The following is a 24,705-nucleotide window of genomic DNA, read 5'->3' as shown; positions in this document are numbered from 1 at the left end:
ATGCTCCCACAGATGGTGTAAATGTTATTGCTGCTATGTTATTGGTGTTAGTATAGATATATTACGGCACCTGGTTTTATTGTTAAAAAATTTATGTAAAGTATGAATTGGTTTTAAATTGTTTTAAAGTGTTGTTAGCTGCTCTGAGCCTGGCTTTATCCAGGAAAGGGAAGCCTATAAATCAAATAAAATTTACCCCAGTAAAATATAGAAACAATACAGATTCATAAAAATCATAAACGTTTTTTATTTAATGTTGGAAACAGAACATTAGTTACTGTAAAGGTTCCTTTTACTTGAAGTAGAGGAGGAATCTCAGATGTTTGGGGTACTCGCCTCCACATGATTCCTGGAGGCAGGACTAGGTTGCTCTTTTCTGACTTCAATGGGACGGGAGTGCCTGCCACTTCTACTTTTTTCTTCCTGAGTGCTTGAGGAGGGAAAAAATGTGCATGAACCCTACACTCAGAAGGAGACAAGAAAAAAGTGAAGGTGATGGGCACCTTTTCCCCACTGGAGACTGAAAAGACCAACCAACTTCCTGCCTCCAGGGATCATGGGAAGGAAAGTACCTGAAAGTCTCAGAGTGTCCTCCTCTCTTTAAGGGAAAACCTGACCTTCTCCCAAGCATATCACACAGACTATGAACATACTCCAGTGTGTGATGATTTAGGAAAAAAACAACCCAAACCCCTGTATCACTCAGAAAGCTGGATGTTAATAACACAACTACCTACTAGCATACCTTGCTTCATTGCACTTCGCTTTATTGCACTTCGCACATATTTGCATTTTCCAGCAAGTCTATCAGCATCATTTTGCCAACAGCATGTGCTCACTGTGTGGCCCTTCGTCACATTTTGGTAATTCTCATAATAATAATGAAAAAGTTTGAAATATTCTAACACTTTAAGGCATTTTGCTATTTTTCACTTAACAGACTACTGTATAGTGTAAACATAGCTTTTATATGCACTGGGAAACCAAAACAAATTTGTGTCACTTGCTTTATTGCGGTGGTGTGGGACCGAACTCGCAATATCTCCGAGATATGCTTGTTAAACAAGGTATTTTTGTACCAGACATACAATATGTAGAAGCAAACTATAAACTTGGTGGGATTCCTCCCTACGCATGTCTTTGGAAGACTCTGCTGCAACCTTCAACCCATTCTATTGTGTCAAGGTCCCATGCAGTTCAGAAGGACCCCTTGCCTGCATGCAAGAAGAATTTGATGGAGTTATTATTAACCTTGCGCAAGCAGGTATCGAAAATGGGAGGCTCCAAGGGCAAATCTGGCCAACGATCTACCAACTCAGAAGTGGCCTTTGTGTAGAGGGAGTACAAACTGCAGGCCCGTTACCCCCTTCTCTGTGAAAGTGGTATGAGACACAATAGAATCTGCTGGGCCAGAACAGAAAAAATGTGTTTTTATTTATATATTGCATAAAAGATTCCCCCCCAAGAATTAAAAAAAAATGTTAGGAATAATTGTAGGAGAAAGAGCCTGCACGCTGCCAACACTCATGGCTTTGCTGTGGGTTGTATGCGGTTCATAGGATCTTGACTACTCAATGGAAAACATTTTGTCATCATTCAATTTCTTCAAAACAAAAGATGCCAAAAAGAAAAGTCTTCTTTACAAAGTAAAGAAGTTTCCTTTCCTTGGCAACCCTAGCATCAATGGGTGGTGAATCTAATCCAAAGGCACACTTCATAAAAACATTACAACAACATTAAGAGCTGAAATAATTAATCCTCTTTGAGTTTTTCCATACTTACTCAGTCATAAGAACCCTGTTACTTTACCATGGTCCATCAAACCTATTCCCACTTCTGCTTTAAAATAAAATAAAAAACCAAGCCTGTTGCTAAATTCATAGTGTTGTACTCTTGCCTGAAGATTTCCCACTGCTCTGACAGCAGGAATGGGCAAGGGCTTCAAATAATGCCCTTTTGACAGGAAATGTTCTTTCTAGCACTGCTACTTCATAAAGCTACTTTAATGCCTCAGGGATCTCCAACTTCAAATGAGTTTGATTCTTCCTTAAGTGGTAGAGAAAGTCAGCATATAAAATCCAACTCTTCTTCTTCTATACTAATGCCTATTCTTTCAATAGGGCCCACAGCCAGCAGAATGAAAAGCTGCTATGTAAACTTCAGGTTGCATGCTCGAGCAACAACAGCACAACTCAAGATGTGTACGCAACTGCAAAATTTTCTAGAAGAAACACTCACTGGCACAGCAGGAAAAGTCAGTGGGCATTTTCTCTCAAAGATGATAATGGCAAGTCTGAGCTTGCAGAGGACTCCGACTGTCACTTCCAACTAGACTTCTAAATTGACTTATTTATTTTCATATATAGTCCATCATTGTCATGGGGACTTGAGAAGGATTACGAGCACAATAGAATTACAATAGAATTATTCAGTCAGTCAGCAAGTGGATTGCAATTATTTATTTATTTCATTTATACCCCATTTCCCCCCCCAATGGAGACCCAAAGTAGTTTACATCATTTTCCCGTTCTCTATTTTATCCTCACAAGAACCCTGTGAGGTAGGTTAGGTTGAGAGCATGACTGGCCCAAAGTTACCCAGCAAGCTTCCACAACAGAGGGGGGAATTTGAACCTGGGTGTCCCAGGTATCAGATACAGGTATCTGAAGAGGTAAGCTGTGACTCACGAAAGCTCATACTCTGCCAGATATTTTGTTAGTCTTTAAGGTGCTACTGGACTCTTGCTGTTTTCTACTGCTGGAAGAGTGTATAGAATGTATAAAACATGATTATTCAGGAGAGCAGATTAATGGATTTTTTTTTGCAGCTTTATTTTATCTGTGCATAGCTTATTGCATGTAATATGCTGTTTGTATTGCACAGTCCTCCAGGCTTGTAATCCAGTTGTTTTTTTTATTTGCAGTGTGTATTACACTGTTTTATTACACTGTATGTATCATACTGTTTACTGCATTGACCTCTCATTCTGTAATACACCTTGAGTCTCAGTGAGAAAGGTGGACTATAAATGAAGAAAATAATTTTTCAAGTTGAAACATGCAGAAGGGTCTTGTACCTCATGTACAACAAAAAAACACCCAGTTCTCCTCTAGCACAGCCCTCTGCTCTTGATCTAGCCTCAAACCACATTTTTGCGTGCAATTTGTTCTGGCCAAAGAAATAAAGCCTGATCCAGCTTCTAAAGAGAGAGTTTGAGTTTCTTAAAGATTTCGTGCGCCTCAATGGAAAGATTAATATCAATTTGTCATACTTACTGGGAAAATGGACATTTGTCTCTTCTGTGCAGCATGTTTCAAGTCAGTAAAAGCTTCTCTTCCAAGCCCTCTGTCAGGAGTGTTTAAAATACGAGCAAAGGCAAGGTCATTCTTGGAGTTCACCAGCAAGCTTAGATATGCATACAGAATTTTGTTCGCCACCAAAGACAGCTACATTAACAAAAAATCCAGTTACTGTTATTCTCATGCAAAATCAATTTAGCAATAAGATGGGGTTGGAAAAAACCCGAAAAATGCTATTATAGGTTTCTATTCTGTGTTAGCAAAATATGGAGTGACATGGATCTTTAATATGCCACTTTAATCTTCTACTGTCTCGTTCATGGGCTTCTGTTTTGATGATACACTTATCTATTAATCAAATGTATTTTTATGCTTCCTCTAAGGAGTTCCAGGCAGTATACATGGTTCATCTGTGCTCTATTTTGACCTAGAACAGCCCTGTGAGTTATGATAGGTTCAGAGCCCAGTGAGCTTCATGACTTGGTAGAAATTAAAACCTGGATATTCCTCAAATGCTTAAACCACTGCACCACACTGGCCTATCAAAGACTTGATCCAAATGCCAGAAGTCAAAGAAAATGTTATTTGGTTATTTATTGGGCTTTGAATAACAAGCTCTATAGGTGACAGTATCTTTAATGAAGGTGATCAGTTTAGAGGAAGCCCTGCATATCAGACTGGCTTTTAAAGGGGTGTGGGGTATGTCATGGATGATTAATAAACCAATGTTGTGAAGTGGTTAGAGCATTTGCGTAAGATCCAGGTTTTAATCTCCATCAAGTCATGAAGATGACTGGACATCTTGGGCTCTGTACTCCACCTACCTCACAGGGCTTTATTGAGGATAAAATGGGTGAATTATATATACTGCCCCAAACTCCTTAGAGCTTTGATCTGGATGATTCTCATCAGATCTCAGAAGCTATGCAGGACTGGCCTTAGTTAGTATTTGGATGGGAAACCAGGGCCATGGCACAGATGCTGGCAATGGCAAACCACCTCTGAATGTCTCTTGCCTTGAAAACCCTGTGGGGTCACCATAAATTGGCTGTGACTTGATGGCACTTCACACACATTCCTTATAAGCAGCATGAAAACAAATATGATCACTAGATAAGCATATCACCTTCAAAACAGGAGCCTGTAAACAAGGCAGTAATATTCAAATAAACAGAAGAAACTTTATGATATGTAGCAGGAAGGCAGTCATGAATAATTGGTAGTGAAGAGAGGTACATGAGGTAAGGGAATGTGACCGGAAGATGGAAGCCATGAGGAGATTCTAAACCTTTTGCCTTTGCTGTCCATATCTGTAGAAATGTCTTCTTGAAAACCAAGATTTTACTTTCACTGGAAACAGTAAATCAGCTCCAGTTAAGTAAAGTTCAACCCTATTCCCCCCCCACCTTTTATAATGCAGTTTTTGCACCACGCCACACTTGCCCATCAACTGCTATCAAAATTAAGAAATGCGAAGTGTCACACTTAAGAAATGCTCTGGCAAGAGAGACTATTTTAAGTATAATGCAGAGCAAAAATCTTACCTCATTGCTATCCTGGCTTAATCTGTTAGTTGGTGTTGAGGGTGCAGAAAGAATGGAAGTACTGCCACTTGCTGAATCCGATGTTCTGGTAATAAATTCTAACAATTGTACCTTTAGTAAGCAAGAAGAAATTTCAATACTTAACTAGATAAGAATTCTGCTCCCATCCTTTCAAGGAGGTGAGTTACAGAGGCTGCTGTGAGCCCAAGTACACAGGAGACAAACATGAAAACGTGCAAGGATGTAGTGAGCATCCAAAGCAGATAAGAAAATGCTATGTGGTCTAGTAGACTCAGTCTTAAAACACTATGTTCAAATCCCTGAGGCAAAACCATTGGGCAGATTCAGATCAAGGCAATCTAAATCACCAAGAAAACAAAAACAAAGTTTGACTTAAATCCTTAACGTAAATCAAAATTTGCCATTATTATGCAGACACTAACTCATGTTGCAGTCCTGTTTTTATGCGTGGGCTAATGTGGCATAGTGGTTAGAGGGTCAGACTAGGATCTGGAACCGGGTTTGAATCCCTCGCTCAACCATGGAAGCCTGGTAGGTAAGAGTTTGGGTCCATCACAATCTCTCAGCCTAACTGACCCTTACAAGGATGTTGTTCTGAAGATTCCGTGGAGGAGGAGGGGAAAATGTGAAAAGCCAGTCCGGGTCTCTGATCATGGAGAAAAGCAGGACATACATAAAAAATTGATCATTCTTAAACTGTGGTTTTTATTATTTCATTTCATTATTATTATTTTTCTTTTAGTGCTACTTTTAACAGGTCTCTGGAGAAATGGCATATATGCTCTCTAAATAAATATATCCATAACAATTCAAAACATCATCTTCAAAAAATCAGAGAGAAAAACAAGTTTGTAAGTGTCCATGTTATTTGATATTCAGAATCATAGCACTAAGCCAATTACAGAGACTGATAGGGTTGCCAGGTCACTCTTCGTTACCAGTGGGAGGTTTTGGGGGTGGAGCCTGAAGAAGGCGGGGCTTGTGGAAGGGACGGACTTTAGCGCCATAGAGTCCAATTGCCAAAGTGGCCATTTTCTCCAGGTGAACTGATCTCTATCCGCTGGAGATCAGCTGTAATAGCAGGAGATCTCCAGCTAGTACCTGGAGGTTGGCAAGCCTAGAGACTGAGTAGTTACTAGATATAAATCAGGAGAAAAGGGCCCCCCAGATGATCAGAAGATGACACCAGCGGTAGCTTTCCAGTCAGTCCCTGGCCCTCAGTGTCAAGACCAGAAATATCTACATGAACTATTGTGCTGTATGGTGACTGATAAAGATGTTTTCCCCATGATTCTTTCTTTGCAAAGAAAAGTAGACATTTATAGACCTGCATCAAGGCTTACCATTTGCCTGCCTATAGCAGGCAAGCTTTCACTCCTATCTATCACCCACACTCAAGCAGTGGAGCAGTGACAAGAAAAAAGGGGGGACTGTGCAGATGCTGTGATGTCACTAGCAGGTTATCACCCATCTTTACTGTAGATATAGGGGAATTCCTAAAGCATCTTAAGTGGGTTGTGTCCGTGATGCTCCCCCTTCCGGGCCCTGCCCTCCAAAAGATTCTGGGATTGTCAGGAACAGTCCTGGCAACTGTTTACGTCATGTTTTCAGTTTTGAATACACTATATGTTTGCAATAAAGTAAGGCTGAACTTTAAATTTTTAAAATCCAGTTGGGATTTTTCTCCCCTAGAAAGAAAGAAAAAAACCGTCCCCGTATTCTCTGAGCTAACTACTACTTCTCAGATGAAGAGCCTCAATTGTAACATGGGTCTATTAGCGACCTCCCTAAAAAGGCTGATTTGAGAACAAAGTCTAGAAGTGTAATCCTAAACAGAGCTGCACCCTTCTAAAACCACTGAAGCGTAGAAGCATATATCTCTGTTTAAGATTGCTCTGCTAGTTCTTGAGTTACCGTATTTTTCGCTCCATAAGACGCACTTTTTTCCTCCTCAAAAGTGAGGGGAAATGTCAGTGCGTCTTATGGAGCGAATGCAGCGGTAGCGGGGTGCCGAGCTGGGTCGCCGGGCCGGCTGGGATGCCGCCCCCCAGCGCAGCGGTAGCGGGGCGCCGAGCCGGGACGCCGGGGCCGGCTGGAATGCCGCCAGCCAGCTGGGGGGGGTGGGAGGCCCCTCCCAGCCCCCCAGCGCAGCGGTAGAGGGGCACGGAGCCAGGACGCCAGGGCTGGCATCGGGAGGCCCCTGCCAGCCGTGCAGCGGCAGCGGGGTGCAGAGCCGGGCAGCCCAAGGAGCCGGCTTGAATGCCGCCAGCCAGCTCCAAGCCACCCAGTGCAGCGGCAGCGGGAACCGAGCAGGACAGCCCCGGGAGCCGGCTCAGCTGCTGCCAGCCAGCTGGGGGGTGGGAGGCCCCTACCAGCCGCCCAGCGCAGCGGCAGCGGGGCGCGGAGTCAGGCAGCCCCGGGAGCCGGCTTAAATGGCGCCAGCCAGCTGGGGAGGTGGGAGGGGCCTCCCACCCCCCCCCCAGCTGGCTGGCAGCACCCGAGCCGGCTCCCGGGGCTGGCCGGCTCTGCGCCCCGCTGCCACTACGCTGGGTGGCTGGGAGCCCCGGGAGCCGGCTTGAATGCAGCCAGCCAGCTGGGGTGGGTGGGAAGCCCCTCCCAGCCGCCCAGCGCAGCGGCAGAGGGGCGCAGAGCCGGGCAGCCCCGGGAGCCGGCTTGAACGCAGCCAGCCAGCTGGGGTGGGTGGGAGGCCCCTCCCAGCCGCCCAGCGCAGCGGCAGCGGGGCGCGGAGTCAGGCAGCCCCGGGAGCCGGCTTGAACGGCGTCCCCATCTGGTTGGCAGCAGCCGAGCCGGCTCCCGGGGCTGCCCGGCTCTGCGCCCCACTGCCGCTGCGCGGCTGGGAGGGGCCTCCAACCCACCCCAGCTGGCTGGCAGCGGCAGCGGGGCGCGGAGTCGGGCAGCCCCGGGAGCCGGCTTAAATGGCGCCAGCCAGCTGGGGAGGTGGGAGGGGCCTCCCAGCCGCCCAGCGCAGCAGCAGCGGGGCACAGAGCCGGGCAGCCCCGGGTGCCGGCTCGGCTGCTGCCAGCCAGCTGGGGACGCCGTTCAAACCGGCTCCCGGGGCTGCCTGACTCCGCGCCCCGCTGCCGCTGCGCTGGGCGGCTGGGAGGCCCCTCCCACCTCCCCAGCTGGCTGGCGCCATTTAAGCCGGCTCCCGGGGCTGCCCGACTCCGCGCCCCGCTGCCAGCTGGGGTGGGTTGGAGGCCCCTCCCAGCCGCGCAGCGGCAGTGGGGCGCAGAGCCGGGCAGCCCCGGGAGCCGGCTCGGCTGCTGCCAGCCAGATGGGGACGCCGTTCAAGCCGGCTCCCGGGGCTGCCTGACTCCGTGCCCCGCTGCCGCTGCGCTGGGTGGCTGGGAGGGGCCTCCCACCCACCGCAGCTGGCTGGCTGCGTTCAAGCCGGCTCCCGGGGCTCCCAGCCACCCAGCGTAGTGGCAGCGTGGCGCAGAGCCAGGCAGCCCCGGGAGCCGGCTTGGACACCTCTGTGCTGCCATCCCAGGCAGCGAGGAGTTTAAAGACCCCCCCGGGGGGGGTCTTTAAACTCCTCTGAGCTGCCTGGGATAGCAGCGCAGAGCACTTTCAAGACCCCCCCGCCGGGCTTCCAGGGAGTCCCTGGAAGCCGGGCGGGGGGATCTTTAAACTCCTCTGTGCTGCCTGGGATGGCAGCGCAGAGGAGTTTAAAGACCCCCCCGCCGGGCTTCCAGGGAGTCTCTAGAAGCCGGGCGGGGGTGGGGGAGGTCTTGGAAAGTGCTCTGCGCGGCCCTGCCCACCTCCCAGCTGGCCGTCGGCGCGGGGAACGCGGGCTCGCGCCATCCCGACGCACCCTCCATAAGACAAGTTTTAGAGGAGGAAAACAAGATTTTTTTCTTGTTTTCCTCCTCTAAAAACTATGTGCGTCTTATGGAGCGGTGCGTCCTATGGAGCGAAAAATACGGTATTTTTATTTCAAATTATATTTTTATTGTTTTATTTTATGATGTCAGATTACTCAGAAAGCATGAAATAAAAAAATACTGAGTTGAGATGGATGAATGGTCTGACTCAGTAGAAGAAGCCTATTATGAAAGCAGACCTTTTCATTGCATGCTCATAAAGCAACACCGCAGCTTGTCTTGATGCTGCTCCAGATTAATATGGCTACTTCTCTGAAACTCTACTCTGAGTTACTTTGACATTAGGAGCATTATAATGTGTCAGCCACATTAAAGTGGGGACATGAGATCATTGCATTTTATAAACCACGTCGTTTAAGCTTTTAAAAAGGTATAGCAGGAAAATAAAGGTAGCAAATAAGGCTAATATGTGGCTTTGGCATGGATTTTATGAGTACTACATAGCTAACTTAGTTCTGTTGATGGCCCTTTTTCAACTCCAGCATTTTATTCCAGCTTTTCAAATAAACCCATGAAAGTTACTAGCCCGCAAAAATACTTAACTGTTATTAGCCCACACATTCATATATTAGTCATCTGTGGCACAATTATGGCCTTAAAGGAAAACAAGTTTACAAAAGGATTTCTTGCTTTGTTACCTAAAGGCATATTTTTAAAAAAATTGCCACCAACTAACGTGACTATTTACAGTATTCAGAGGAAATACTTACAGGAGATATACAGTCGTTTCCTGCTTCTAGTGTCCCACATTTCTGATAGACGTCTATAAGATCCATCATATTGAAGTGCTTTAAAAAGCCAGAGTAAGTATTTCTGATGTGGCTGTAATTTTCAGGAGCGCCCACATTTTCATGCAATAGGCCCAACTTGTCATGCAGTAGATGATTCCAGGCTAATATCACTTCGCTCAGTGATGCTTTAAAATCTCCATAACACTGGGGGGGGGGGAAGGGGAGAATAATTTATTCAGGAAAAAAGTTGCATACTAATATAAGTTTTTTTTTTTTTAAATGGTAAAGCTGCTTAACTGTAGACTTGTCCTATATATGAGATTTTGCTCAGGAAAAGCGTTACATAGATACCCAGACTAACTGCTATGTTCACCTTCCTTTATTCCCTCTCTATCCTAGATACTCCTTATTTCAGAAGACCGTGCTTTGTGGAAAGTGCTGAAATAGATGTCGCTCTTACCTGAACAAAAGTGTACTTTACCATTGGGGGGGATGGGCCAAATAATCCCCAAAGGCATTTAAAGAAATACACATTCTTGCAGATTGCAATGAACATACAACCAGACGCTTAAAAAACCCCGTTATTCCATATGGCAGCACAGGATTAGAACAGCAGCAAAGACACCAGGAAGAAAAAAAAAGATTTTTTCCTTTTTTTTGTCATTTTAGCCTATGTGTTCATTTCAGTTTTTCTTCCAATACAGTTGGGGGGTAAAAGTCAGTTGTTGCCAACCTCCAGGTACTGAATGTAAGGAAGCAAACACAGGAGCGAAAATATATCACAAAGTGCAAAACGTTGTTATACAAGCTACACAACATGGAAAGCAAAATCAATGACAGTACAACTATATATCTATCCTAATAGCTAATAATAGCCAGGGAAGTAACACGAGATTACTAACACCTTCCATGTGTTATAAAAGTCCAACACTAGTACAAAAGCCTGTGTAAATTCATATTGTTGTATGTCTTCTTATTTTCAGATGTCCTTCAGCCAGGTACAAGAGAAAATGCAGGTTCCAAATGTCAAGAAAAGAAGGGGAGACGGCTGTTTCCGATTCTTCCTCAGTCCCTCTTCCATTCAATACATGACTGTGCAAAAGTCTCCTCACAATTCATTATCGGAACCACCTCTAATATACTCCAATTTTCATTTATTCCATTATTAGGATAGTTTTTGACTATTTATAGCTATTAGGATAGATATATAGTTGTACTGTCATTGATTTTGTTTTCCATGTTGTGCAGCTTGTAAAATATAACCTTTTGCACTTTGTGATATATTTTCGCTCCTGTGTTTGCTTCCTTACATTCTGAACTTACACAGTGGTGTCTTCTTTTGAGGAACCTCCAGTTACTAGCTGGAGATCTCCTGCTATTACAACTGATCTCCAGCCAAGAGAGATCAGTTCCCCTGGAGAAAACGGCCGCTTTGGCAGTTGAACTCCATGGCATTGAAGTCCCTCCCCTCCCCAAACCCCGCCCTCCTCAGGCTCCACCCCAAAAACCTCCCACCGGTGGCAAAGAGAGACCTGGCAACCCTAGTAAAAGTGACCCCGACACCATCAAAGTATACACTGCAATGTACAAAATGTTGCAAGGAAAGGGGAGAAGATGAACCACCACAGGGCAAATGAACTCATTAAGTTTCAGGAGTAATTGTGGAAACAACTGAAATTGCTACTCAAATATGATTTCTATTAAATCTCACATGTAGAACAACTAGTAAATTAATTTTCTCTATATCAGCAATACCACAAACTAGATATATTTAAACTGTAAGAGCCTTGAAGATGGCTGTTCTCACCAACTCTCCGGCTTGTTATGAAACCAATTCTTTGATGTGTAACTACTAGTTAAAGCTTCAGCATAATTCAATCAAGCCCTTTTCTCACAAGATGAAGCACTAAACTGTGTTTATACTGGTACTGTAAAAACATTTTAAATCCAAATAAAAACGCTGTCCAGATATCAGTTTTCATGATCAGGTGCCCACCGTGACAGCATATTATTCATAGAAAGGATTGTGAGAGTTTGTGGTAGGACACAGAAAATGTTTTGCTAGGAACACATGCCAGCTGGCTGATTTATAAAGGAAGTTCACAAAGTTCAATACTTTAATTCTCTGATAGACAACAAGAATATTATATTTCACAAGGATAAAGTGAAAAAAGCAAGGTTTACAAATCATAAGGCCCTGTGGTTTTTCCTGATATTATTTTATAATAATTGTATTCTCTATAGAATCTTTTATTCTACAATTTAATTTTATAGAATAAATTGGTAGAGCACCAGGATTTTAAAATCTCCTTGAAGACAGAAATATGTTGTATGATATATTACTTTTTCACTCTAACCATCCTCTAAAGAAGCTGAGGTAGGTCAAAAGTATAAATGGCCAAGTCACCAGTGGAATACTAAGCAGCTACCCTCTCTAATCCCACTGATGATAGCACACTTAGAAGAATGTAACTGCTTACGAGATCACTACTAGTGAGTTTCACAGGTGGCTGGTGATGGGAATGGGTCGCCCCAATTACAGTTCCTCTAACAATTCTCTAGCAATTCTGACACTATAGAAATAATATATAGATAAACAACGTTACACCTCTCGCTGGAAAAACAAACAAGGAATTGCATGTCTGCATGCAAGCTTGTTCATCTGCAGGCTAACTTTTGAAAGTTCAGTCAATTGTGTTGGTTTAGTAGGAAGAGGAGCCAGGAGCAAGGCAACGGATTGGCATGAATGAAGAGTAAGGTTCCCAACAGTGCCTCTGCAAATGCCAGAAGATTGGGGGAGGGGGCAGTGCCTGGAGACAGCGGAGTTTGGGGAGGAAGCGATGTCACTTCCAGGTGATGCTTTAGGTTGCCTCTCCTAGTCCCTATGGTCTTTACCACAGAGAGCAGGTATATTCCAGCACTGATATGTGGAGGCCATCCCCCCCCCATGATGGGAAATTAAGGCTGGGGGCTGCTAATTCTCCACACTGGGCAGTACATGGGAGGCCTAGTGAAAAGAGATCAACTTATGACCTGCTTTGTCCATAAATCAGAACAGCAGTTAGGAGAGAAACCCTACAGACATGCCCTGTATAATTTGAGGTAAAGCCTCATTGTTCAGCACATCGTTAATCCTCCACTTCTCATTTAAGACTGACATCTAGAGCTGCCAGCCAGCCTCTTCAGCAGGGAGCAAAAATGAGGAAGGGGAGGAAAAACTGTAGAGATTTGGGGAATTCTTAAAGCATCATCATATTAATGGATAAGGAGTCTGACTTCGGATCAGAAGATTGAGGGTCCAAGTCACTTCATGGTCAATACGTCTGGCCAAAGCTCACAATAAGCTGAGGCTGGCCAGGGAGGCTCGCAACAAAAAATGCTTTTTCAGATATGTGAGGAGCAAACACAAAAGAAAAGAAGTGAGAGACCCACTGTAGGGTGAAAATGGAGAAACTGACAGAGGACAAAGAGAAAGCAGAAAGGCTCGATGCCTATTCTGCCTCCGTTTTGTCCCTGAGGAGAGTCGGTTCATGTAGAGATGGTAGTAGGAAAGGCACAGCATCCACGCTGCCAGTTGACATGAGCAGAGACGTTATTGAGAAGCACCTGGCTGCACTGGATGAGCACAAATCCCCCAGGTCAGATGGTACACACCCAAGAATGCTCAAAGAACTTTCTAGAAAGCTTGCAGAGCCTTTGTCCATCATCTTCCAGACCTCTTGGAGGATGGGAGAAGGGCCACAAGACTGGAGGAGGGCAAATGTTATCCCGATTTTCAAAAACGGGAGGAGGGATGACGCAGGCTAGTCAGTCTGACCTCTGTCAAAGGGAAGAAACTAGAGCGAATTTTAAAGGGATCAATCTGTGAGCATCTGAAGGACAATTTCATGATCCAGGGAAGTCAGCACGGATTTGTCCCCAACAGGTCCTGCCAGACCAACCTTGTTTCCTTCTTTGATCAAGTGACAAGCTTCCAGGATCGAGGAAATGCTGTCAATGTTGTTTACCTGGATTTCCGTAAAGCTTTTGACCAGGTTCCCCATGATGCTCTGATGGGTAAACTGGAGGACTGTGGACTGGACTCTAGGACAGTTGTCAATGGCATTTCATTTGAATCAGCGAGGTGCCACTGAAGCGATCAGTGAGGTGCCACAGGGCTCAGTTCTGGGACCGGTACTTCTCAATATTTTTATAAATAATTTGGACGAGGGGGTGGAGGACCGCCGCCTTCCCTCCTCTGTCTCTATGGGCGACCGGAGCTGGGCGACCTCTCACCCCCCCACCTCCTCCACCTCCTGTTGGCTCCGCCTGGCCCCGGGTGGGGAAGGCGACGATGCTTCCTGGGCCAGGACCGAGCTCGCTTCGCCCTCCCCGCACCTCAGACTGAGAGTTTGGAGCTGGTCCGGCGCATCGCCTTTCCGCCCCCTGCGCAGGCCACGTCTTGCCCAGCTGGGATCTTGCGGGGGAACGGATTTCGTGCCTTAATCACTGGCCCACTTGGAAGGGGTAAACTCTCCTCACCGCCTTGCTCCTCCTCGTCCTCCTCAGGCGGCTCCCAAAAGTCCAGCTCCAGGCTGCCTTTCTTCCCCAGTTCCTTCCTTCTCTTTCCTTTCCCAGTTCCTTCCTTTCTTTCTGTCCCTCCCCCACTCTTCCTTCCTTCCATCCTTCCTCCCTTTCATCCTTTCTTCCCCTGTTCCTTCCTTCTCTTTCCTTTCCCCCTTCCTTCCCCTTTCTTTCTCTGTCCCTCCCCCCACTCTTCCTTCCTTCCATCCTTCCTCCCTTTCATCCTTTCTTCCCCAGTTCCTTCCTTCTTTCCTTTCCCAGTTCCTTCCCCTTTCTTTCTCTGTCCCTCCCCCCACTCTTCCTTCCTTCCATCCTTCCTCCCTTTCATCCTTTCTTCCCCAGTTCCTTCCTTCTCTTTCCTTTCCCAGTTCCTTCCTTTCTTTCTGTCCCTCCACCACTCTTCCTTCCATCCTTCCTCCCTTTCTTCCCCAGTTCCTTCCTTCCTTTCCCAGTTCCTTCCTTCCTCTTTCTTTCTCCATCCCTCCCCCCTTTCTTTCTTCCTTCTGTCCTTTCCCAGTTCCTTCCTTCCTTCCTCCATTCCTCCCCCCTCCCTTCCTCTACTAGCGTTTGCTGTTCTTTCCCTTTTCGGTTCTACATATTCATACAAACAATCTTTTTCAAGCATGAACCTTATCAAGAGTAAATTGAGAAGTCATCTTATTGATGAGAACCTGGAATCATGCCTAAAATTAAAAACAACATACAAACCTGATTTACCCAAACTTTCCAAGGAGATGCAAGACCATTGTTCACGTTAAGTGTTTGTCAGTCATTGTCATGATTTAATTTTATGGATACCTTACTTACAATTTAATTTTTATCAATAAATAAGATCATTATTAAGTATGATATAAAGTTTTATTCAGTGTACCTATAGTTTAATTAAGACTTAAAACTTTAATTAAAGTTTATTAAGTTAATAAACAGTGTATCTACCTATATAGTTTAAGTTTAAGAAATTTGGCTCTCAAAAGAAATCTCAATGGTTGTACTGTTGATATTTGACTCTCTTGACTAATGAGTTTGCCGACCACTGCTCTAGGCTGATCTTGCATTGAGCTAGGGGTTGAGCTAGATGCCTGTATGGCCCCTTCCAACTCTACGATTCTATGATTCACTTCCAAGTACAACTGCAAGTGACTAAATCTCCCAGCCCCCATTTTTGTTCCCACTGGAGTGAAGAGTGACAGACCGGAGATTACCCATCATGGCAAGCAACCTAGTAATCCTACTGGCAACAAAAGCTGGACAAAGGTAGCAATGCTGGAAGCATCTGCAGAAAATGTGTCTAGATCCATAAAAACAGGGGCCTCCTGCAGGGGCCGGGAAGGCTGCGCCGCTGCCTGGCCCGCGATGCTTCCTCCGGACGGCAGCGGCCTGCAGGGGCCTGCTGCAGGGCCGGGAAGGCCGCGCCGCCATTTTAGAGCGCAGCATTACCAGTAAAGGGAATTTCTTATTGACCCTCGGCTTATACGCGGGTCAATAAGAAATTCCCTTTTCTGACCTCAAATTTGGGGGGGTCGGCTTATAGTCGGGTTGGCTTATACCCGAGTATATACGGTATAAGTTTGCAAACATTAACTTTATTTGGTTCTTGTAGGTTATCCGGGCTGTGTAACCGTGGTCTTGGAATTTTCTTTCCTGACGTTTCGCCAGCAACTGTGGCAGGCATCTTCAGAGGATTAACACTGAAGGACAGTGTCTCTCAGTGTCAAGGGTGTAGGAAGAGTAATATATAGCCAGAAAGGGGTTGGGTTTGAGCTGAATATTGTCCTGCAAAAGTAATGTGCTAATCATTGTCCTGTAAGTATCAAGATAATGTGCTAATGATGGTATGGTATGTTAATATGGAACCATTGTATCCTGAGTGATCTGTTAATGTGTGTAATCCAAAACTAATCTGCATGGCTATTGTTGACTGTAGCCTTTGTTAGTCTGGAGGTTTTTCAGGGCAGGAAGCCAAGCCTTATTCATTCTTAAACTCTCTTCTGTTAAAGTTGTGCTGATGTTTATGAATTTCAATGGCTTCTCTGTGCAATCTGACAAAATAGTTGGTAGAATTGTCCAGTCTTTCAGTGTCTTTGAATAAGACCCTGTGTCCTGTTTGTGTCAGTCCATGTTCAGCCACTGCTGATTTCTCAGGTTGGCCAAGTCTGCAGTATCTTTCATGTTCTTTTATCCTTGTTTGTATGCTGCATTTTGTGGTCCCGATGTAAACTTCTCCACAGCTGCAAGGTATACGATATACTCCTGCAGAGGTGAGGGGGTCTCTTTTGTCTTTTTGTCAGATTGCACAGAGAAGCCATTGAAATTCATAAACATCAGCACAACTTTAACAGAAAAGAAGAGAGTTTAAGAATGAATAAGGCTTGGCTTCCTGCCCTGAAAAACCTCCAGACTAACAAAGGCTACAGTCAACAATAGCCATGCAGATTAGTTTTGGATTACACACATTAACAGATCACTCAGGATACAATGGTTCCATATTAACATACCATACCATCATTAGCACATTATCTTGATACTTACAGGACAATGATTAGCACATTACTTTTGCAGGACAATACTCAGCTCAAACCCAACCCCTTTCTGACTATATATTACTCTTCCTACACCCTTGACACTGAGAGACACTGTCCTTCAGTGTTAATCCTCTGAAGATGCCTGCCACAGTTGCTGGCGAAACGTCAGGAAAGAAAATTCCAAGACCACGGTTACACAGCCCGGATAACCTACAAGAACCAATGAACTCTGACCGTGAAAGCCTTAGACAATATTAACTTTATTTCTCTGGGTATTTGTTCCCAGACTTCCTCCCCAGAAAGTGGTGTTTTAGTTACACTGACCTGCAACAAGCTAGGGTTATAATTTCTTTGTGCTGTATGGAGCTCGTAGGTTTAAAAAGGAAAACAGGAAAAGTGAAGATGGGAGGAGAGAAACAGACACTGTACAGAATATGTGAATAATGAAGCAAGAAATAGGCCTGCCTTCTGCCTGTCTCGGGACAGTTTAACAACCCTAGATGGAGAGTGGGGGGAAGAAATATGGCTTAACCAACTCTGAGCATGTAAAATAGCTAAACCTCCAAGGCTCCAAACACTGAAATCACCTCAGCACTTGTGAACCACTATCAGAAATCTGTACTCAAATGAGATAATGCAACAATAAACTGCAGCAATAAAGCAGTTGTTCGCTTAATGCCGGCCCGGACTTTTGGTTAACCCACATTTCACCTCCCATCTAAGGTCATATTGCTATTATTATTTTTGGATTCAATGAAGCTTCCCTTTCACTTATTCCAAGAGCCCAAGGCAATGTACAAAGCATTAAAAAATGTACAACGAAAGCCAATGAAAAACAATCTATTCAGAATGCAGGCTCCTTTGAAAATTAGCAACAAAACATGGTCATTCTGGGAGATGTTGCTTCTCTGTCTTACAAGGAGAAGATGCAATGTGTGTCCAATTAAATATTAAAATATGTTTCTTTTCTGAACATTTGCAAAACGCATCAGGAACTTTTTTTACTGAACTGCTACTGTACCTCATTGGCTTTGCACTCATTTTTAAAAAGTTTCTAACAGTGCCATCCTAAGCAGAGTTACACCATTGTAAGCTGTTCCACTTCAATGGATTTAGAAGGGTGTAACTCTGCTCAGGATGGTGCAGTTAGTGCTGCTGATTTTAACTTCTCCAAATTCCTGGCAAACAGGGAAGTTTTGTGGTTTCCTAAAATTCAGTCAAGCTGGGCAGTTCAAAGCTACAATACTACAACAGAGAGGCTATGGCCCTATACCAGTGATGGCGAACCTTTTAGAGACCAAGTGCCCAAACTGCAACCCAAAACCCACTTATTTATCGCAAAGTGCCAACACAGCTAGAAGTCCACATGGGGCTAGGGGTTGCCAGGTCCCTCTTTGCCACCTGCGGGAGGTTTTTGGGGTGGAGCCTGAGGAGGGTGGGGTTTGGGGAGGGACTTCAATGCCATAGAGTCCAATTGCCAAAGCGGTCATTTTCTCCAGGTGAACTGAAATAGAAGATCTCCTGCAACTACCTGGAGGTTGGCAAACTTCCATGGGCGGCTGAGTGGGGGAAGGAAAGCAGCTGGAGCATAGCCCCCACCCCTTCAGTTTGGTTCTTTTTCCAACTGTTATCTTCATACGAATTTAAAAAGACTGTTATGCGGGGGGAGGCTGATGGTGGGGACAGCCCTCTGCACACACTCAGAGGCACCTTCAGTTGCATGAACGAGCAGAGTGGAAACCCAAGCTAAGCAAAGGTACCTCTTCCAGTCCTCAGCAGAAGGCTCGTCGTTGTCTTCACTTCCGGAGCGCGCAGCCAGTGACTGCGGAGAAGGCGCTGGGAAGGAACCTGGAGCTTCCCGGAGGAGCTGGGAAGGCACCGCTGGTCCCCAGCCTCCTCAGCCGGGGGAACGATCTCAGGCGAACTCTGTGCTGGGGCGACGGCGTGCGTGCCCACAGAGAGGGCTCTGAGTGCCACCTTTGGCACCCGTGCTGTAGGTTCGCCACCACTGCCCTATACCATCACTGGATGAACCCCTTTGCATGATGAAACACTGAACACTTCTCCAGAAAACTGAACTTGTAGGAACATAAGAGGAACCATTCTACATCAGATTATTGGTCCATCTAGTCCTGCATCCTCTTTACCACAATGCCAACCAGATGCCCCAGAAGGTTCACAAGCAGGGGCACAGAGGCCAAACCCTTGTCGTTGCCCCCCACCCCGTGACCAGCCTTCCGAGACATATGAATGTGGATGTTCCAGCGAACAAACCGGAAGTCAGAGATAGAATTCAACGAGATCGGAACACACTGGAAAAGTGGGCAGATGTGAACAAGTTGCAATTCAACAAGGATAAGTGCAGAGCATCTAGGTAACAAAAATGAGGGACATGCATACTGGATTGGGGATAAACTTCTGGGTAGCAGTGTGAACAAGATCTTGGGGTACGGCTGGACTGTAAGCTAAATATTAGCAGCCAGAGTGATGCAGCGACTGAAAAAGCTAATGTGTTATTGGGGTGCCTCAACAGAGGCTGTACACTGCACTGGTCAGGCCACACCTGGAGTATTGTGTGCAGTTCTGGCGGCCTCACTTCAAAAAGGATGTGGACAGAAAAGAGTGGGTGCAGAGGAGAGTGACGAAAATGATCAGGGGCCTGGACACCAAGCCCTATGAGGAAAGGCTGAGGGAGTTTGAAATGTTTAGTCTGGAAAAGAGGAGGTTGAGAGGGGACATGATTGCTCTCTTTAAGTCTTTGAAGGGCTGTCACTTAAAGGAGGGCAGGAAGCTGTTTCTGTTTGCAGCAGAGGATAGGACTCACACTAATGGGTTTAAATTGTGGACAGAAAGGTACCAGCTGGATATTAGGGGAAAAAAATTTACAGTAAGAGTTGTTTTGACAGTGGAATCAGCTACCTAGGAAGGTGGTGAGCTCCCCCTCACTGGCAGTCTTTAAGCAGAGGCTGGACAAGCACTTGTCAGGGATGCTCTAGGCTGATCCTGTATTAAGCAGGGGGTTGGACTAGATGGCCCGGATGGCCTATTTCAACTATATGATTCTATAATTTAGCCACTATGGCTAGTAACCACTGATGGACCCATTTGCCACAAATTTGTCTAATTCCATCTTAAAACACCTACCCATTGGCCACCACAGGGGCAGACTTGCCCTTAGTTACCTTTATTAGGAAAATGCCCAGTGGACGATTGCTGTGGAGTAAGCCCCATAGAACTAGCTTCAAATCAACAAGCATAAAATTGAGCTCCAAGTCCTCAGTTACTCAAAGAGGGCTGGCAATTGACTGTCAGTTTGGTGATGGGTAAATCATTCAGTGAGCCATCAGATTAATTCTGATAAGAAGTCTTGTGCTACCTTAAGACTAACACATCCACTTTTATAAGGAAAAGTCAAGCATTTTTGTCCTCCATTCTAGACAGAGTGCTTACAGAGATTCTGCAAAGTACATAGACTCAAACATGCCTCTCCTCCAGGAGGGTTGCTGCCCAAATCCACCCACATGTCATCAAGGCCCGAGGTGTGGGTAACGGCTGGGGAGGAGGCAGTTTCATAATGGAACTGTGACCTGCCACACTGCAACAGGATAACATTTCCAAACGTAACTGGAGGCCTCTAACATAGTTAGGGTTGGTGTTTTCACCAATCGCTAGTCATGCTTAGCAATGCGCATCTGAGGGCATCTAGAGATACATTTTCAGGGTACGCAAGGCAGCTGCCATACAGCCTTGCAGGTCTCAGCGACTTCAACGTGGCCAAGGCACATCCCAGATGGAATTTGGCACTGTCACTAGAGGAGAGGAAGTGCAGCTGTGCATCTCTGCACACGTGCAGGATCTCCATAAGACAGATAATAGGGATGCACTTACCTGTAACTGTTGTTCATTGAGATCTTTCTGTGCAGGCACACAAGTTCTTCCTATATTTGAGGTCTTTGGCAGACATTCATGTCCAGAGATCATGGAATATACAAGGCCTGCCCTGCCCCAACACATTTCTCACCTATAATAAAGGGTTTCTCAAACCCACAGATAGAGAGACTTTCCTAATTAAGTGGGAAAAGTTGTGGGAGCATTGCTATGTAATTTAGCTATAGTGAAATATATTTCTCTGTAGCAAGATTAGTTTGTAAATGTTCTTTTAACTGGCGGGAGGTGAGCAGACAGCTTTTTTCCTACTAGCCAACCATACTAAGGCGCATGAGAATCTAATTCTGTGTGAGAGGAAGGGCCCCCGAATGGCGTCAAATGGCCCAATTGCTATGAGGATTATATTTGTATTATTTAAGCTGAATGGTGTTAAATTTATTAGGCAGGTACTCTTATTTTTCAGTTACCAGTGGAAAACGTTTCTGGCTTACCAAACCTTTGGTGACACTTAAACTTTAGAGACTGGATTGGTTATTTAGTACTGTAACTTATTCCTATTTTATTATTTTAAGTTCATACAAATATTTTTGAAGTTTTCAAAATAATTGTTGCAAGCCATCGCAGTAATCATTTGATAGGCTATATGTTTTAGATAAATAAATTGAATTCAGGTCCTCATCGACCAACACATTTGCCCTTGAAGCAATGTTCATCTGCCTTAAAAAAAAAAAAAAGTGTTTCTTCATTTTTTCAAGTTTCATCTCTGTCCCTCCTTGTTAACCTCTACTTACACTTTCCTTAACCATTTCCTTTGAAATCCTGTTTAACAGATTAAGAGCCAGTTCTACAAACGGATCAGAGAGGAATCAGGCTTTTGCTAATTGTTTCAAATGACGCAAGATTCCCCTTCCTTCTAAAACATTACAATAAGGAGCAGAATATTGCAGTATCGCACTAACCTTTTTATTGACCTCAGCAACAGATAACTGCAGAGCCATCAGCATGCAGTCTGCATCACACACAGTAGTCCTTTCAGAATCTGAAAATAAGCGCCACTTTTTTCGGAAACACTGGACCATTTTCAAGATCCTTTGTTGAAGAGAAGTCATACTCCTAAATCAGCAAGTAGAGCAATTTTCAAAATTATGCATAACTGGCAGAAATGGCCTGCAAACATTTAAGAGGGCAGACACCACCGTATTCTCCATAAACTGGAGAGGAAGGCAAACAGCAAGAAAGTGAAATTCGGCAAGAAGAGAACATGGTCCAAGTGAATAAGTTTAAGACCTTATATGAGTTCCTATAACTCTCTTATGAAATCTTTCCACCTTCTTCAAAATCCTTTTTGCAGTATTTTGGAATACTGCAAAAAGGATTTTGAAGAAGGTGGAAAGATTTCATAAGAGAGTTATAGGATCTCAATCAGAGACAGAAAATAGGTTATTTTTGAAAAAATGCCACCTGCATTGGCATCCTGATTAGGCTTGGTTATTGAATTCAGTGGGATGTATCTCTTAACAAAACGTGTCTAGAATTGCAATTTGTAGCTGCAATCTTGTGTACATTTACTTTAAAATGCTTATTGAACTCCATGAACTTGCTTATGAGTTTACATGCACAGGATTAGGCTTTAAGAGAACATTTTAAAACACACGAGAATAAAGAGAGGGAAAATTTCGACCCATTACTGGAAACAGGAGAAACACCAATGAATGTTTAAACTACATGAAGCCAAATTTATAATACAAGTACAAACAATAAGAATAATTGAGCCACAAAAATAGGCAAGTTGGGGAGTAAATCTCTTTAGGGTGGGTAAGCATTCATTAGAGATGTATTAAAGGTAAAGGTCCCCTGTGCAAGCACCGGGTCATTCCTGACCCATGGGGTGACGTCACATCCCGACGTTTACTAGGCAGACTGTGTTTACGGGGTGGTTTGCCAGTGCCTTTCCCAGTCATCTTCCCTTTACCCCCAGCACCAACCTCGGAAGGATGGAAGGCTGAGTCAACCTCGAGCCGGATATCTGAAACCGACCGTCGGGATCGAACTCAGGTCGTGAGCAGAGCTTGGACTACAGTTTACCACTCTGCACAGAATATATTGTTTGGGGACAAGGATTGCCAGCAGGCCTGGAGAAAAATGCCCTGTCTCTTTAGTAGAGACTTAATGTGAAGTTATTTACCTCCATGCCATGAAAAGCTTCAATCAACCATTTCCACACACTAAGCCTCCACTGAAGGGAACAATCCTTTTTCTTCAAGCATGTTGGCAATCCAAATGGGGACAGAGTTGGACAAGATTCTTCTTCTTTAGGGTTTTCCACCCTGGCTGGGGATGTGCTTAGTGTCTGACTAGGATCTGGGAGGTCTGGGTTCGAGTCCCCACTCTGTCATGGAAGCTTGCCAGATCGCCTTAGGCCTGTCACACGCTCTCAATCTAGCCTACCTCACAGGGTTGGTGGGAGGATAAAGTACAGGAGAGGAGAACAATCTAAACAAACAGCTGTGGGACCTCACTGGGGAAAAAGACAGGGTCTAAAAGAAGTAAATAAAAATCTCATTGTGTCTTATACGACCAAGAGTTGGAGCTAAAAGCTGAGGAATGGAATGCTTTCCAGTTTAGAGGAAAAACAAAACTAAGGGGCTCGTAAAATTATGCGTTATGCGAAGAAACCAGAGAGAACTGTTTAGACGTGAGGTCAGAGCAGAGCAAGGTGATAAGAGAAGCGCTTTGCTTCCTGGCCAGTTGGCAACCCAAATCCCATCACTGCTCCAGCGAATTCCTACCCCCACCCCAAAGCTTCGCAAACGCAGAAGCAAAATCGCCTCACTCACCCGCTTAGCGCGAAAAAGAATAACCGACCCGCTGCGGAGAAAGAAGCCCTAAAGCGCCGCTGAGCAACCGCCAGCTGACACCCCCGAGCCGCACTTCGCGGCGGTTTAATTTCAAATCCTTCGATGCCGGCCAATCCGAAAGCGGCCTGCCCGCTGACCCGGAAGACGTCCTCTGCCGCAACAGCGGCGACCCGGAAGTTCTGAGCCCTGATGAATTCTTCGCGGGAGCTTGCTGGGCGGCCGCGGGGAAACCGGGCAGGAGGCGCGGGAGCCTGTGGGTCGTTTCGCCGCGTGTTTTTGTTTCGCTGGTGGGCGCGCGCGAGGAGGGGTTGCGGGGACACGCGTGCCTCCCCGTCAGGTCGTCGTTCCGAAGCGTTAGAGGCCACGTGCGTGGACTGCTCCGCATCGATTTCCAAGTTGGTGGATGGTAATGTGGCAGCACCCCAGAGATCCCCCGGCAATAAAGGGCTTCCAGGCTGCCAGGGGAGGCACTTCTGCCTAGCTTCAAGCCTGCTCTGTGCACTGGGTCACTGGGCTAAGAGTCATGGAGTGTCAGAGTGAACGATAAACAATGATAGGAGATAATTCACAGTGGGTCGCCGTGTTAGTCTGTCTGCAGTAGTAGAAAAGGGCAAGAGTCCAGGAGCACCTTCAAGACTAACAAGAATATTTTCTGGCAAAGTATGAGCTTTCGTGAGCCACAGCTCACGAAAGCTCACAACCTGCCAGAAAATATTTTTGTTAGTCTTTAAGGTGCTACTGGACTCTTGCTCTTTTCTACTAATGATAGGAGAAACTGGATGAAACTGCAACTGTACTGTTCTGTCTGTAATACAATCAGATACGCATAACTTGTTGATGTATCGTCATAACTTGAATTTGGATAAATATCTCTTCCCCAGTATAATCGGGACTCAGAGATTTCTGCCCATTAGGGCCTCTGAGTCAGCAGCTGCAAATAAACTGTTTTCTTGATAACGATCTTGGGTCTCCCTCTCCCCCACGAACCCCTGTTTTACTGCAACAGTAAAGTACAGGGTGTTTTTTTTAAATGACTTTCACGAGTCCCGCTGCTGCTCTGCTTATTTCTTAGGAGTGGGGGGGGGGTCTTTTGTGGGTGTCATTTATAAGGTATTCCTTTGGCAGTTTGAATAGGCTGGAAACAGGTTAATTCTGGAAATTGATTTGGTTTCTCTTTGCTTTACATCCCAATCCTAGTTTTTAGACTTCTGGACTGTTGACTTCCGAAAATTGTATTCTGTAAATTTTGGTAAAATTGTTTGTTGAACTTGGTTATTAACTATGGCTTCCTGCCATGCGTTCAAAGCAAAATAACATGTTTGGCATGAGGGAATAGATCTTTACACTCAGTGTTGTTATGAATGGTGTAATTTG

At 45.2% G+C, this 24,705-nt stretch overlaps 1 protein-coding gene across 1 annotated transcript in view; it reads right to left on the bottom strand.

Annotated features, from left to right (window-relative positions):
* Positions 1-21,609, bottom strand: part of PARPBP (PARP1 binding protein) — a 40,330-nt gene extending 18,721 nt beyond the window's left edge. Inside the window, exons 1-4 of the mRNA XM_056845999.1 lie at positions 21,433-21,609; positions 9,480-9,704; positions 4,844-4,954; positions 3,276-3,446 (exon numbers count right to left, since the gene is read on the bottom strand). Coding sequence (XP_056701977.1) covers positions 3,276-3,446; positions 4,844-4,954; positions 9,480-9,704; positions 21,433-21,582 — 657 coding nt within the window. The 5' untranslated portion in view covers positions 21,583-21,609. The remainder of the gene's footprint in view (positions 1-3,275; positions 3,447-4,843; positions 4,955-9,479; positions 9,705-21,432) is intronic.
* Between the last annotated feature and the right edge of the window lie 3,096 nt (positions 21,610-24,705).

Source organism: Euleptes europaea, chromosome 3 (assembly GCF_029931775.1).
Source record: "Euleptes europaea isolate rEulEur1 chromosome 3, rEulEur1.hap1, whole genome shotgun sequence".
Lineage (NCBI taxonomy): Eukaryota > Metazoa > Chordata > Lepidosauria > Squamata > Sphaerodactylidae > Euleptes > Euleptes europaea.
This window is presented reverse-complemented; position numbering and strand designations above follow the sequence as displayed.